The 16,895-nt window shown below is 42.3% G+C and overlaps 1 protein-coding gene across 6 annotated transcripts in view; it reads left to right on the top strand.

Moving 5' to 3' along the window:
- Window positions 1–16,895, top strand: part of FAM135A (family with sequence similarity 135 member A) — a 277,151-nt gene that overhangs the window by 96,661 nt on the left and 163,595 nt on the right. For 3 of the 6 annotated variants that reach the window (XM_033936915.1, XM_033936914.1, XM_033936916.1), the window contains one exon: window positions 7,827–7,980. In XM_033936915.1, the coding sequence (XP_033792806.1) occupies window positions 7,827–7,980 (154 nt within the window). Of the gene's footprint in view, window positions 1–6,654; window positions 6,824–7,408; window positions 7,552–7,826; window positions 7,981–16,895 lie in introns of those variants that run through there. The other 3 variants (XM_033936920.1, XM_033936918.1, XM_033936919.1) reach the window with 2 other exon arrangements.

Here is a 16,895-nt window from a genome sequence, read left to right as displayed (position 1 = left end):
GCAGATAAAAAAATTAAAAACTAACAAATCACGGGGCCCGGACGGAATCCATCCTAGGGTGCTGAAAGAACTAAAGGAGGAAATAGCGGAACTACTACAGCAAGTCTGTAATCTATCCCTGCAAACAGGCGTGATCCCGGAGGATTGGAAGATAGCCAATGTTACGCCCATCTTTAAAAAGGGATCCAGAGGTGACCCGGGGAACTACAGACCGGTAAGTCTGACCTCAGTTCCAGGAAAAATAGCGGAAGCACTGATAAAAGATAGCATCGAGAAGCATCTACAAAGGAATAAACTCATGATAACAAGCCAACATTGCTTTTGCAGGGCAAGATCGTGCTTGATGAACTTATTGCACTTCTTTGAAGGAATTAACATACGGATGGACAAAGGAGATCCCATAGACATCGTATACTTAGACTTCCAATACCCCATGAACACCTACTTCGGAAACTGAAGAACCATGGGGTGGAAGGAGATGTACACAGATGGATTAGGAATTGGTTGGCCGGTAGGAAGCAGAAGGTAGGAGTGAAGGGCCACTACTCGGACTGGAGGAGGGTCACGAGTGGTGTTCCGCAGGGGTCGGTGCTTGGACCGCTGCTATTCAATGTACAGTGGTACCTCGGTTTACGAGTGCACCGGTTTGCGAGTGTTTTGCAAGACGAGCAAAATATTCGCAAAATCGGCACCTCGGAAACCGAGCGCGCTTCGATTTGCGAGCACCCCCCCCTGCGAACCGGCACCCCCCCCCCCCCCGCGATCCGGCACCCCCCCCCCCGCCGCCATCGGGCACCCCTCCGCCGTGACCTGAGGTCCTTCCAACCCACTCGAACCCTCTTCTTACTTTGCTGTAGCCTCCGCAGAGGCACCGGCACCAGCATGTCCTGTGCGTGGTGCCGGTGCCTGAAGATCTGCTTCCTGTGCTGGGCCTTGAACATGTGCGCATGTTCAAGGCCTGAGAGTTCACGTCGAACGTGAACTCTCAAGGCCCAGCACAGGAAGCAGATCTTCAGGCACCGGCACCACGCACAGGACATGCTGGTGCCGGTGCCGCTACGGAGGCTACAGTAAAGTAAGAAGAGGGTTCGGGTGGATTGGGGGGACCTCAGGTCACGGTGGGGGGGGTGCCCGATGGCGGCGGGGGGGTGCGGATCGCGGGGGGGAGGGTGCCGGTTCACGGGGGGGCCTTCGGGGGGGAGCAATGCTGGTTCTCGGGGGGGGGGGGAGCAGCGCTGCTGGCCTCGGGGGGGGGGAAACCTATCAAAGCGAGTTTCCATTATTTCCTATGGGGAAACTCGCTTTGATAAACGAGCATTTTGGATTACGAGCATGCTCCTGGAACGGATTATGCTCGTAATCCAAGGTACCACTGTATTCATAAATGATCTAGAAACAGGGACGAAGTGTGAAATAATAAAATTCGCAGTCGACACCAAACTATTTAATGGGGCTAGGACTAAAGAGGACTGCGAAGATTTACAAAGGGACCTCAACAAACTAGGGGAGTGGGCGACAAGATGGAAGATGAAGTTCAATGTAGAGAAATGTAAGGTCTTGCACATGGGAAACAGAAACCCGAAGTACAGCTACATGATGGGAGGGCTGTTATTGAGTGAGAGCACCCAAGAAAGGGACTTGGGGGTATTAGTGTACAAGACAATGAAGCTGTCAGCACAGTGCGCAGCGGCCACTAAGAAAGTGAATAGAATGCTAGGTATAATCAAGAAGGGTATTACAACCAAAATGAAAGAAGTTATCCTGCCATTGTATCGGGCAATGGTGCGCCTGCATCTGGAGTACTGCGTCCAATATTAGTCGCCGTACCTGAAGAAGGATATGGCGATACTCGAGAGGGTTCAGAAGAGAGTAACATGTTTGATAAAAGGTATGGAAAACCTTTCATACGCTGAAAGACTGGAGAAACTGGGGCTCTTTTCCCTGGAGAAGCGGAGACTTAGAGGGGATATGATTGAGACTTATAAGATCATAAAAACATAAGCACATAAGCATTGCCTCCGCTGGGTCAGACCCGAAGTCCATCGCGCCCAGGCTCACGCGGCGGCCCAACAGGTCCAGGACCTGCACAGTACTCTTCTATATACCCTTCTATCCCCTTTTCTAGTAGGAAAATGTCCAATCCTTTCTTGAACCCCAATACCGTACTCTGCCCTATTACGTCCTCTGGAAGCGCATTCCAGGTGTCTACCACACGATGGGTAAAGAAGAACTTCCTAGCATTTGTTTTGAATCTGTTCCCTTTCAACTTCTTCGAATGCCCTCTTGTTCTTTTATTTTTTGAAAGTTTGAAGAATCTGTCCCTCTCTACTCTCTCTATTCCCTTCAAGATCTTGTAAGTCTCTATCATATCCCCTCTAAGTCTCCTCTTCTCCAGGGAAAAGAGTCCCAGTTTCTCCAATCTCAGTGTATGAAAGATTTTCCATCCCTTTTATCAGACATGTCGCTCTCCTCTGAACCCTCTGTAGTAACGCCATGTCTTTCTTAAGGTACGGCGACCAATATTGGACGCAGTACTCCAGATGCGGGTGCACCATCGCCCGATACAACGGCAGGATAACTTCTTTGATTCTGGTAGTAATACCCTTCTTGATTATACCTAGCATTCTATTCGCTCTCGTAGCTGCGCACTGTGCCGTCGGCTTCATTGTCATGTCCACCATTACCCCCAAGTCCCTTTCTTGGGTACTCTCTTTCACTAACATCCCTCCCATCGTATAGTTGTACCTCGGATTTCTGCTTCCCACATGTAATACTTTACATTTCTCAACATTGAACTTCATCTGCCATCTCGTCGCCCATTCTCCTAGTTTGTTCAAGTCCCTTTGCAATTCTTCGTAGTCCTCTTTAGTCCGAGCTCGACTAAATAGTTTGGTGTCGTCTGCAAATTTTATTATCTCACACTTCGTCCCTGATTCTAGATCATTTATGAATATATTAAATAGCAGCGGCTAGAAGAGCATAGAGAATGTGGAACGGGACAGATTCTTCAAACTTTCGAAAACTACAAGAACGAGAGGGCATTCGGAAAAATTGAGAGGGGACAGATTCAGAACCAATGCTAGGAAGTTCTTCTTCACCCAATGGGTGGTGGACACCTGGAATGTGCTTCAGAGAATGTGATAGGACAGGATACGGTATTGGAGTTCAAGAAGGGATTGGACAACTTTCTGAAGGAAAAGGGGATAAAAGGGTATGGATAGAAGGTTATGTAACAGGTCTGGACCTGATTGGCCACCGCGTGAGCGGACCGCTGGGCATGATGGACCCCTGGTCTGACCCAGCAGAGGCACTGCTTATGTTCTTATGGGCTGGATAGTCAACTTCAAGAAGAGTCATCTAGAACAAACCCAAAGCTTGGAGTATTTGGGAGTCTGCTTTGACACGTAAAAGGGCCGCGTCTTTCTTCCCGAAATACGCAAATAGAAGCTCAGGAAGCAGATTGTAGATCTAGCAATGAAAAATCCACTGCCTGGCATTATCTTCAGGTCCTAGACTTGATGGGAGCCACACTGGAAGTGGTTCCTTTGGCGTGGGTACACATATGACCCCTGCAGGATTCTCTTCTCTCCTGATAGTCCCCACAGCATCATTCTTTCCAAATGCAGCTTCCCTGGTCACTGTACCAAGGATAATGTGGAGCCCTAGACCCCGATTCCATTGATTCTTGCATTTCTCCAGGCTAGATTAGAGAGAGACCTAGTGGTGACACCTCTCAAAATACAGGTGTCAGACCTTGTGTGCTTCTGAGCTCACATGTCTCATCCGGATATGACCAGATTTTTGAAGGGGGCACTCAGATTGCATCCTCCGTTATGCGAGCCCTTCCCGACATGGAATCTTAACATTATACTGAAAGGACTTTGTGAGCCCCTTCAAAAGGTGTCCCTTCTGGATCTCAAGGTGAAGATAATGTTTCTGATGGCCATAGTCTCAGTGAGACTGCTCTCAGAATTTCATGCATTCTTATGCATAGAACCGTACCTTAGGATTATGGAGAAGGCATTGTCCTCCGCAGGGTACCTTCTTTGCTACCTAAAGTTGTGTCAGTCTTTCATGTTAACCAGGAGGTCTGTCTACTCATGTTTCAGTCAAAAGGTTTGGTCAAGCAGGATAAAATGTTGCACAGACTGGATGTATGGAGAGTTTTACTTCACTATTTGGAAGAGACCAATGAATTTCATCTTTTTGACTGTCTTGTCTAGTCTAACCAGACAGTCAAGAAAAGGCAGACCAGCTTCCAAGGCATCTGTTGCCAGATGGATTTGTATGGCATGCAGTCTCGTCGACATACATTGCCTGTGGCAAAGAGCTGCCTATTTCTCTCAAAGCGCATTTGACTAGAAGTGTGGCAGCTTCCTGGATGGAGACCAGGGAAGTGCCACCTGAAGAGATCTGTAGAGCAGCTACTTGGTCTACTGTCCATACCTTTATCAGATTCTACAGAGTGGACATGTCAGCTTGGGAGGACCCCACTTTAGGTTTCTCGGTCTTGCAGGCAGGCTCATCAGTCCCATCCTAGACATCTGCCACTGCTTTGGTATGCCAACTAGAATCCTATGTATATGTAATAGAATGGAAGATTTGGTTCTTACCTGGACAGTCTTCTTTCTGTTAATACATATAAGAGTCTGTACGGCCCACCCTGTCAGTTTTCAATGTGCCTGCCTTCTGCCTCGGATAACTCTGTAGTCCAAAACTGGAGATTTTATCTGTCAGTTGGAAGTACAAGTAATTATATATGACTAATAAAATCGATATGTTTGTTGAGCACCTATGCTCCATATGCATTTGTGTTTGTTGCACACGGCAGGTTGGTTTGTTGGTAGGCCTAATTATTGTTCTTTTTTATGAGTTGCAGAATAGAAATGTACTATTGCCACTAAGAAGGGAGTGGAAAATTTGAAAAAGGATCTGCAAAATTTAGAGGAATGATCTAATATCTGGCAACTAAAATTCAATGCAAAGAAGTGCAGAGTAATGCATTTGGGGATTAGAAATCAGAAGGAACCATATGTGCTGGAAGGTGAGAGGCTGATATGCATAAATGAAGAGAAGGACCTTGGGGTGATAGTGTCCATAGATATAAAGGCAAAGAAACAGTGTGACAAGGCGCTGGCTGTTGCCAGAAGGATGCTAGGCTGTATAGAGAGAGGTGTGACCAGTGGAAGAAAGATGTTGATGCCCTATATAGGTTGTTGGTGAGGCCCCACTTGGAGCATTGTGTTTGATTTTGGACACCATATCTGGCAAAGGATTAAGAAGATTTGAAGCGATCCAGAGAAAGGCGACGAAAATGGTAGGAAGTTTGCACCAAAAGATGTATGAGGAGAGACTGGAAGCCCTGAAAATGTATACCCTAGACTAGAGGAAAGGAGGGACAGGGCAGATATGGTTCAGAAGTTCAGATACTTGAAATAGAACAAAATCTTTTCCAGAGAAAGGAAAATGGTAAAACCAGAGGGCATAATTTGAGGTTGAGGAGTGGTAGACTCAAGAGTAATGTTAGGAAATTTTTCTTTACAGAGAGGGTGGTTGATGCCTGGAATGTGCTGCCGAGGGAGGTAGTGGAGAGGAAAATGGTATTGATGTTCATAAAAGCATAGGATGAACACTGAGGATCTCTAATCAGAAAAGAATGAGTATATATTGAAGAACTTAGGCCAGTACTGGACAGACTTACACGGTCTGTGTTCCATATATGGCCATTCAGTTGAGGATGGGCTGGGGAGGACTTCAATGGCTGGGATGGTTTAGATGGGCTGGAGCGAGCTTTGACGGAGACTCCAGTAGATAGAACCTAAGCACACTACCGGGCAGAGTGCTGGGTTTCTGGCCCAGAAATATCTAAGGAAAAGGACAATTTAAATTAAACCATTCATTTATAGAGTGTGTATGGCTGGGCAAACTGGATGGACCATTCAGGTCTTTATCTGCTGTCATTTACCTATTTTATGATGTTATGTTACTATGTTTCAGGGAAGTTCCCTATGCCCTTTTTTCTGTTATAGTGCAGTGGTTCTCAACCCTGTCCTGGAGGACCACCAGGCTAGTCGGGTTTTCAGGATAACTCTAATGAATATGCATGGAGCAGATTTGCATACCTGACACCTCCATTATATGCATATCTCTCTCATGCATATTCATTAGGGCTATCCTGAAAACCTGTCTGACCTGGTGGTCCTCCAGGACAGGGTTGGGAACCACTGTTATAGTGGATATCGATTGCTTTGGTACAAACTGAAGAAGGAGCTGAAAGATGTGATTGACATCCTACTGCAACAGTTCGCAACCAGAGGTTGTTCACCTACAGTACAGACTCTTGTGTGTATTAATAGAAAGAACATTATCTAGGTAAGAACCTAATCTTCCACTTCCTTCATAACTTCACAGGCTGCACGGCTGGTGTAAGGGAAGTTTTCTCTGAAAAGAAAGGTATGTCAGATAAATCTGACTTTGGATGATTAGAGAATAAGTTAAAGCAAGAAATGTGTGATTTATTTAGATTTCAGTAAGATATGAGACAAAGTTCACCAGCAAGCTGAACAGTTTGAAAGAGTTTCTTAGATGGTAAAATGGATAAGAAACTTCTCTTTTTCCACACTCCCCTCAGATGTATTAAGCTGAAACAGAGAATTTGCGGGAGTAAGGAAGCTGCTCTGCGCTGAGCAGCAGTGCCAAATTGCGCTCCTGCTCGTGCTGCTCAGCGGCCGAAGAAACTCAATCTGTGCAGCTGGTTAGCAGTGGGGCAGGAGCTCGGAAAGCTTGCTCCTGCTTGCTGCACCTCTACCAGGGATCGGCAGAGGTATAAGGATAGGGCAGGGAGAGGGGGTAGAGCCTGGGAGGGAGGGAGGGTGCAGAATCTGACAGGGGAAGGAAGGAAGGAAGGGTGCTGGGTGCAAAGCCTGACAGGGGAGGGAGGGAAGGAAGGAAGTGTGCTGGGTCCAGTGCCTGACAGGAGAGGGAGGGAAGAGTGCTGGGTGCAGAGCCTGACAGGGAAGGAAGGGTGCTTGGTGCAGAGCTTGACCAGAGAAGGGAGGGAAGGAAGGTGTGATGAGTGCAGTGCCTGACAGGGGAGAGAGGGAAGGGTGCTAGGTGCAGAGCTTGGCAGGGAGAGGGCAGGGCACTTGAATATTAAGCCGCCTGACTTATATTCGAGTCAACCATCTTTCCTCCTTTTTGAGGAAAAAAGGGGGTCTCGACTTATATTCAAGTATATACGGTAGATTGTAAGCTCTTCTGAGCAGGGACTGTTTATTGAATCTTTAATGTACAGCACTGCATACGCCTTTCAGTGCTATAGAAAATGATAAATAGTAGTTTAAAGCTGATTGTAATAAGGAGATATCGGGCAATTAATTACAAGTGTTTTTTTTTATACATAATATAGATATCATCAGCGTAGAAATATATGCCAAAGCCACTGTTTTGAAATAAGAATGCCAGGGGCTTAAGAAAAGATTAAAGCGGGCGAGCACGAAACGCTGGGGATCTCCACAGGGGAAGGAACAGCTGTCGGAGGTTGAAGTGCAGGTGTAAATGAGTGATTTTACTTTCAATGTCCACACAGAAGAAACAGCATATTTTTTTACAAAATTACCCCCTTTCTATGTAAAGGAACACTTGAGAATATAGAAACTTTTTAACATTTGAAATGTGTTCTTTCATTTTGTATCCATAGCATAAACTCACTTGTAGAAGGATGACTTCTCCAGTTAGGATTTACTATTACTTTTCTGTCTCTTTGAACCTACAATTCATCATGTAGACATATGAACTCTGCTTTTTTTTTTTTTTTAACATTTCAGGGCAACAGTTTCATAGTTCCAGAATGCTTCTTGCAACATGCCTACAATCTTCATTATATACTTTGTGCCACTTTGCTGCTAGCATTCAAGGGTCTTTATAGCTATTTCATCATGATCACAAAGGAACTGCCCTCGTCACACAGAATAGAGCTTGGTATGTTCAGCTGAATCTGTGACACGAATCGGCCTTCTTGGATGCAACTTTCAAAGGCATATTTGCAAAATCAGTATAAGAGAGCTAACCTTCAGTCAGGATCAGTGAGTCAAGATGTTTGTGCTGTTAGTTCAGGGAAAAATTGGAAGCAATAGCATAGTATATCCATGTATAATTAAAATGTTTTATAAATATGTATTAGTTTTCAGGGCTTCATAAGTCCCCTGCTCAACAGAATGGCTTATAAGTTTTTCAAAAATGATCTCACACTACTGTGACTAAATTTGGCTCTCTAATTCACTGTTCATCAGACTGATAGCTATTGCTCTCGTAGTTCTTGTGAATGCATTATGGTATCCTCAAAGAGCAATGAGAATAATCCCAAAATAAACTTTAATATTAAAAACCAAAAGTTAAATGGCTATCAGTCAGCAAATATCTTCTGTTCTGTATAGGTTTTACTGGATAAATACAAACGCATGGGTGCTAACTTTAGGGGAGAAGGGGAGGTGAAAAAAATGGGATATAGTTTGCTTTCCTTCATACCTTTTTTGTCCCCTTTGAAAATTCTTGTGACACCACTGCATTACCAAAAGTTCTATGCGGTTTACAAAAAAATTATTAATTATAACATATTACATAGAAAGAATGGATTAATTAGTCAAATATTTAAGGCTTTGGGGAGGCGTGCCGGCTCAGCTTGATCAGGGATTCCCTTGCCGTGATCAGATGAGCCAGCCGCTTCTACTGTTAGGTTGTGAAATGTAGGCCAGCATTTTGCTGGCCTACATTTCAAGCATCTGTTGCGTCTCTAGGGAGACACATAAGGACACTTAAACTCACTCAAGGCCACTTTGGGCAAAACCACGTTCACACCCAGCCTTGGGAAAGCTTAGATGTCCCTACGCGTTTCTCTAGAACCGTGACAAACACCTACAGTGTAGGTGGCCTGCCTCAGGAAGCTTTTTTTAAAAAAACGTGCGTCTCAATTGTCTGCCAGACAGTGGTAGGACACCTACCACTGCCGCCTATATAACGGGATGCCCATTTAATTAATCAGCCCCTTAGTTCTTAGTGCATTGCATTTGGTGCCCAACTTTTGGTGACCTTTCTACAGAATTGCCCTCTTACTCCTAAATTCTGTATATGGCTTCTTACATTGTGTGTGCAAATAGGTGCATACAGCTGATTTGCGTGCACAACTTAGAAACATAGAAACATGATGGTAGATAAAGGCCAAATGGCCCATTCAGTCTGCCTGTTCACAGTATCCACTATTTCCTCTTCTCCCTAAGAGATCCTAATTGGCGCTGGTAATTAGCAATTGACACATTGTAATCGACACAAATTGTCACTAATCAATAGTTAATGTGCACAACTTGAAAAGCATGTTTCTATAAATATACGTGCCAGTACTAGTATGCGTGTTTGAAAAGGGGGTATAGTCATGGGATGGGACTAGGAAGATCATGGACATTCTTAAACGTTAATGTGCACTGTTACAGAATATACCCAATTAATTAATTCATTCAATTTTCTTTACTGTTCTCCCAGGGGAGCTTAGAACGGTTTACTTGAATTTATTCAGGTACTCGAGCATTTTTCCTCTCTGTCCTGGTGGGCTCACAATCTATCTAATGTACCTGGGGCAATGGGGGGATTAAGTGACTTGCCCAGGGTCACAAGGTGCAGCGTGGGTTTGAACCCACAACCTCAGGATGCTGAGGCTGTAGCTCTAATCACCGCGTCATATTCTCCCCCATAAATTAGACGATTGGTTTTCCTTGGCCTAAATGGATGTGCCTAAAAGTTATGTCACTACTGGCACTTAGCACTACTGGCACTTATAAAAGGTATATGTACCTTGTAGAATCAATTGCACCAATTTTTTTTTGGCCCTTAATGTGTAGTTTACAGTAGTTACCTAAACTGAAGCTTGTTTTCTAACTGGGCCCTTTTGAAAGAGGGGTACACACAGTTGTGAAATCTAGGTTTTGTTTTGTTGTATTTTTGTTTTTGTAAATTAGCAGATGTGAAAATTCGTGCAATTTAGCTCCAAAGGATCTATCTTTGATACTCCATTTAAAATTTTGGCTTTCATTTTCAAATGATATTCTCATTAGTTTTTTGAGGATATATGGCTATAAAAGAGTCTGCCTCCAATATGGAGGGTATCTATCTGATTGATCAACATGTAATTATAGAGCGTCACATATCTGCCTGGCAATTTTAATAATTTTAGTCCTAGCTATAGCTTTTCCCTTCCTTATTTCAGTATCTTTGCAAACAAAGGGAATAACAAGAGATTATCTGCCACCAAGGGACAGATGAAGAAAAAAAATTGCAGGAAAAATTACACATTCTAAAAACTGGAGAAGAGATGGTAAAAGTTAAAACAAGAGTAGACAGTTAAGTTTATAATTAGTGTTTTAGCAGGAGTCAAAGCCAGAGAAGATCAAGTATAGAAGGATCATAAAAAGTAAGTATAAAGTGGAAAATTAGAAAAATAAGGCTGAATTTTGACATAGAAAATGTCTTTCTCAAGGATACTATTCATCATTAATAACGAGATAAACTTGGTGAACAATTATAGCCAATAGCACTAAAACCAATTCTGTATAAAACATTACATACAATTCTCTTAACAGAAAGCATTATTAAATAAAACTCCACAAATCTCCTAATGCCAGCTACACTTAGTTGAAAATTTGAGAGAATGATCAAGATTTGATCTTTTTTCATAAATTGAGAGAGTGCTCCACTTTTTGTTCAGCTCTAGAGGGAAGAAATTCAGACTATCAGGGTAAAGTAACTAAAGGCTACCTTCCTGATTACTATTAACTTAGGGGCGCTTTAACTAAAAATGCTGTAAGGTTTTGCACTAACTGCAAATGTTAAAGCATGGTAAGCGTAAAATCTTTGTGATAAATGAAGGGGGATTGTGTCATCTGCCTTGCACATAGTGTACAGGACAAACAGTACACAGGCACCATATTACTTGCCCCTAGCAGATAGAGGTTCTTCATCGGAGGGACTTCTTGCAGTGATGGGAAGCCTTGACTGGGGGGGGGGAGGGGCTATCATCAGGAGTGGGGCTCAAGAGAAATCCCTTATAAGACCGTGGCCACTCTACTTGACTGCCAATAGCACAGTTTCACAATTCCACCTTTTGAGGCAATAAGAGCAGCCACGGCAATCATGATATTTAGCACATGGAACAACTCATGCATTAGTTGGTATTGGAGGCAAAAGAGAAGAAATGGCTACAAGCATTTTATGTCTGAGAAAGGACAATTGAGAAGATTAAAAATATACATATTTCTATATTTTGCAATATACTTTGAAGCTATGTGTCCATAAGAACATAAGAATTGTCGCTGCTGGGTCAGACCAGTGGTCTATCGTGCCTAGCAGTCTGCTCACGCGGCGACCCTTGGGTCAAAGACCAGTGCCCTATTTGAGTCTAGCCTTACTTGTATGTGCTATTCCAATAGGATCTTATCCAACCTTGTCTTGAATCCCTGAAGGGTGCTTTCCCCTATAACAGCCTCTGGAAGAGCGTTCCAGATTTCTACCACTCTCTGGGTGAAGAAGAATTTCCTTAACGTTTGTACGGAATCTTTTCCTTTCTAACTTTAGCGAGTGCCCTCTCGTTCTCGTCACCTTGGAGAGAGTGAACAATCTCTCTTTCTCTACTAAGTCAATTCCCTTCAGTATCTTGAATGTTTCGATCATATTCCCTCTCAGTCTTCTCTTTTCAAGGGAGAAGAGGCCCAGTTTCTCTAGCCTCTAGTTGTACGGCAACTCCTCCAGTCCCTTAACCATTTTTGTCACTCTTCTCTGGACCCATTCGAGTAGTACTATGTCTTTTTTCATGTACGGCGACCAGTGTTGGACGCAGTATTCCAGGTGGGGGCGTACCATGTCCTGGTATAATGACATGATAACCTTTTCAGATCTGTTTGTGATCCCCTTCTTAATCATTCTTAGCATTCTGTTTGTCCTTTACGCTGCCGCACATTGTGCAGACGGTTTCATTGACTCCCAAGTCTCTTTCCTGGTGGCTCTTTCCGAGTATAGCACCAGACATCCTGTATTTGTGCATATGATTTTTGTTACCGCCAAGTATTACCTTGCAATTATCCACGTTGAACCTCATTTGCCATTTCGTGGCCCGTTCCTCGAGTGTATTTGTCTCTTTGTAGGTCTTCGCAATCCTGTGTCCTCACTACTCTGAATAACTTTGTATTGTCCACAAATTTAATCACCTCACTTGTCGGGCCAATTTCTTGGTCGTTTATAAATATGTTGAAGAGCACATGCCCGAGCACTGAACCCTGCGGCATTCCACTTGTGACCTTTTCCAGTCTGAGTATTGTCTCTGTTTCCTATCAACCAACCGGTTTTTAATCCACGTGAGTATATCGCCCTCGATTCCATGGCTCGCAATGCACTTTGAAGAGTATGTAAGGAGAAACATTACTTCAATTTTCAAAATTCCAAAGTTGTAACAATAGAATTTTGTTGTCTCCTGTTTTGTGTAGCTCTTGAAACACCTGGAAAAACATGAATCCTCAACTCAATATGTAATTATTCCCTACATCTGAATAGCTGGCTCAGAATCCATTCTCTTTCTGATTCCAAAACAAATGACACCAAGCCTCATCCAAACCACCTCAATCAGACATAGAAAAACACACACCCCATTCACACACCCCTCGATCAAAGAAGTAAAACGGAAAAAACTATACGATGGCCTCCTGGCCATTCAAGCAGCTAAACTAGATAACCAAATCGCCAATCTACTGATAACGACACCAGACTAGAAGACGTTCAGAAAAGAAATAAAAACTATACTCTTCAAGAAATTCCTGAAACAGCCATAACTTCAGAAAAGAAATAAAAACTACATTCTTCAAGAAATTCCTGAAACAGCCCTAACTTCAAACTTACCGTCCTTCCCCCCTCCCTCTTCCCGCCACACAGAAACTACATAACCTACTCTTTACCTCTCTAGAAAGGACAAATGTTCTTCCATTGTAACCCTCCGTTTTTTATCTCTTTTGTAATCCACCTTGAACCGCAAGGTAATGGCGGAATAGAAATCTCTAATGTAATGTAATGTAATTTTAGTTGTGACCACTTGTTCTTCCGTGGAGGACTCCAGAAGAACTGAAGACGCAAAATATATTGTTCCTAGAAATTAATGTTAAATCATACTCCCCTCTAGTTTTTCCATTGTTCTTTTGGCATAGACAAGTAATAAATCCAAGACTCTGTTCATATGATCTCTACTGAAGACTTCCAAAAGATGTTTTTATACCACTTTATATGAAAATTTTTTATTATATTTTTGAAAACTAATAAGTCTCAAAATTTTCCTCAAAAACATTCTCCAAATTTTCAATTATATTATGCAGGGAAGTATTAGCTAAGGTAGTTTCATGCTGTGTTAAAAACTCCACTCTTGGATTCTATGGATGTCTATGACGACAAGGCTAAATTCTTTTCTGGGATTTCAGTCTACTAGAAAGCTACTGTGACTGAAAATTCACCTGGGAAATCTGCCCAAAAAGACATTTATCTAGACATGCAATAGCAATCCATATTGAATCCAAAGATATCTTTGTCCATGGTAACTTAAACTCCAGAATGATATAAACGTCACTACTCTTCTGCATTGCTTCGCCAGTCATCAGACCATGAAGACCAGCATATTTAGGGAGAATCCTAACTCCTTCTGCAGCAACAGTTCATTCCAAGCAAGCAATTCCTATCCCTGATGTCATGAGAGGACCTCTTCCTGAAATCCTGCCTGTACCACCATGTCTGGGTTCTGTAGCTGTTGCCACACCTCTTGACTCCAGGATATTTCTCCTTTTGGGAAAGCTGCAAGTTTTCCTTGCCCCAACATACCTCCCAGTGGCAGTCCACAGGAGTCTTCAGTTGTTCCCTTTACTTGCTGAATGAAGGAATTCATGGAATTATAGGGGGAATGCAGTGGTGTTTCCAAGGAAAAGAGCCAGCTCCCACCTTTCCTCTTGAACAATCAATCAAGAACATTAGGTAGCACACAGTAGCACTGATCCATTTTGTTCCATCCTCACCCTCTCTTGCCATCTTCTTGGGAAAATCAAGCAGAATAATCAGTGTTGCTGAATGTTGTATTTACTGTGATGTACCTGTTCCCATGCTGTTCCTAGACTAGATTACGTCTCAGAAACAGGATGAAACCCTGTCTAGTTTGCTTCTGATAAATTGTTCTGCTCAGCAAAAGTCTCTAATTGCTTATTCACTATTCTTTCTAAAAACTTTGCTAAAAATAGCAAATTAGCAATCAGCCTATAGCATAAAAGAGTTTGAAAATTATCATATCCATCAGAATATCACTTCTTATAACTTGCTCTTTCCTCTGTCCATTTTTTTCACATAGGGCTCAGCTTTCAGAAGGATCTAACTGGGTAAAGAATTACCTGGTAAGATAAGAGCTTTTGCTAAATTTTGCCACCTAAAGTTTACTAGGTGGTTTTCTTTAGCTAATCAAACTCCGGGTCATTCGGGTATCAGAACTAGGTAAGCTGGCTAGATTTAGCAAGTTTTATATTTTGAAATCTAATTACTAGATTTGATTGAAATCAACTTAGCCAGTCAAATTTAGCCAGTTAATACATGCAGGCATTAATCTTATTATTAATATATTGCCCTTGGGAGAAACATTTTTTAGGTCAAAAGATGACCATATTGGTCTTCTAAATCATTTCTCACTCTATATTGTTCATTTTTACCTCCTTTCTACTCGCCCTTTCTATATTGTTTGGGTATAAAGACACTTAAACACAGATTGTGCCTAACAAACATCTCCCCCCCCTACTTTGAGTCTGCTCTTGTACCTCTACCTTTTTGGGCACGTAATATTTCCTGCATTTTTTAATCTTGATTTACAAACAAAGGGACTGTGCAATTTATCTACTTATTAAGTTTTTAAAAAGTGGAGAGGGGATAATATTTATGGGGAAATTTATCAACAGGCACTAAGGGCCTGTTTTACAAAGCCACACTAACGACTGCAGCGCGGTAACGGCCCCGAAGCCCATAGAGATTTAAAGAGCTTTGGTGCTGTTGCTGTGCGGCTTTGTGATTATATTTCTATGGGTGTCTTAGTGTTTAGCGCGCACTAACCCCTCTTATTAAGCCTGATAGTACATGATAAATGCTCTGATGCCCATAGGAATTTAATGGGCATCAGAGCATTTGCTGCATGGCACTTGGCTGCTCAGCTTAGTAAAAGGGGGGCCTAAATCATTTAGTACCCATTGGTGAATTCCCCCCTTAGTGTCATCTTTGATGGTGGTGTTTGTGTGAAGTAAAACAAAGAACTGAAATTGTGTAATCATCCATAACCTCAGCCTCCAAGCAATTTTGCCATATTAAAACATTGAGTCAACTTTTTCATAATTAATTAGGCTTAATTTAACTAAGTAACAAACTTTTTATATGATACTTGATTTCTAATTTTTTGAAAGTTGATATAATAGGACACTTCAATTTCATGTGCAGATACACGTCAGCATCACTAATATAATTTGATCTTATAAAATTAACAAAATCTAAAATTAAACTACATATAAATTTTATACTATGACTTTATTTAAAGGGAGCTGCTAAACATTATGTGATATTACTGCAGATAAGTGCTAAAATCACTTGCCATAAAAGGTTTTAATTTTGAAAGTAGCTTGTTTTTTTTAAGTCTGGTTTAAAAAGTACTGTATTCCCTCTAATAATTGGCCAGGCTATTATTAGAAACAAAAGAGTTTTCTGAAGTCTAGAGTAAGCTATCAATGGAGGCACCATTTCTTGCCTCCACTGCTCTCTCACAATAACTAACATTCCAGTGCAATAGGGATGGTATGCTGAGCCATAGATGCTTGTGAGCACTGTACAGAAGATTCACATCTTTTCATTCTTCCTCCTTCTCCTTGGGTTGTGCTACCCCCATCAGCTCATACCAAAGTGCTGAGAGCTCTAGATGAAAAGACAGGAGAAGGAGGGACATGAGGATGTCCAAATGTAGTTAAATAACAATAAAGTTTAGAGAGGAACAACGAAGTGCAACTACTTTTCAAGAAAGTTCAACAAATTTCAATAAAGAAACATTATCAGCCTGAAAATTTATGGAGTCCAAACATTCCCCCTCAAAACTATATATACAGACTCTTCCCAGACTTAAAAGTCTGACTGACAGATAAAATCAGCTAGCGAGCTGACCATTGAAAGAGGAAGTAGGCACATCAAGAACTGACAGGGTGAGGTGTGGGGGTGGGGGTGGGGGTGTCAGCATTCCATTCCTATCTCCTGGAAAAGATATTATCAAGGTAAAAACCTAATCTCTTTTTTTCCAGTGCAATAGGGATTGTATGCTGAACCATAGGGATGTATCTAACCAGTCCCCAAAATGTAGGGTGGGCTTGAGAAGCCTGCATGCTGTACTGAGGGAGCCTATCTACTGGAAAATATATTATCAAAGTAAGAACTTAAATCACGTTTTGCTCTCCTCCACTCTCTCCATACCCCCTGCCCCCCTTCGATGACTGAATCTCTTTTTCCCTTTTCTCATGGTTATGGCGCTTGACTGGTGTGGAGCCTTCAGCACTTGTGCATGCTCAAAGCCTTGAATATCTGCATGCTCAAGACTCTGCACTGATTCAGTGCCAAGACCATGAGAAAAAAAGTAAGAGAAGGGATCTGGTCATCACAAGGGAGAGGAGGGAGGAGAGCAATGCCTGTTGTTCTGAATCTAAATTTGAATTTTAAGATGAAATTTACAGGGGTTTTCAATGCAGAAACAGAGTTGTGAGCTGCTATTAGAGAGAATATATTATTTTTTTAGTGTTCTATGACTTAGACTTTTGATG

The sequence above is a fragment of the Geotrypetes seraphini genome, chromosome 3 (genome assembly GCF_902459505.1).
Source record: "Geotrypetes seraphini chromosome 3, aGeoSer1.1, whole genome shotgun sequence".
NCBI classification, from domain to species: Eukaryota; Metazoa; Chordata; class Amphibia; order Gymnophiona; family Dermophiidae; genus Geotrypetes; species Geotrypetes seraphini.
The sequence above is the reverse complement of the archived record's forward strand: the minus strand, read 5'-3'. Positions and strand labels throughout refer to the sequence as shown.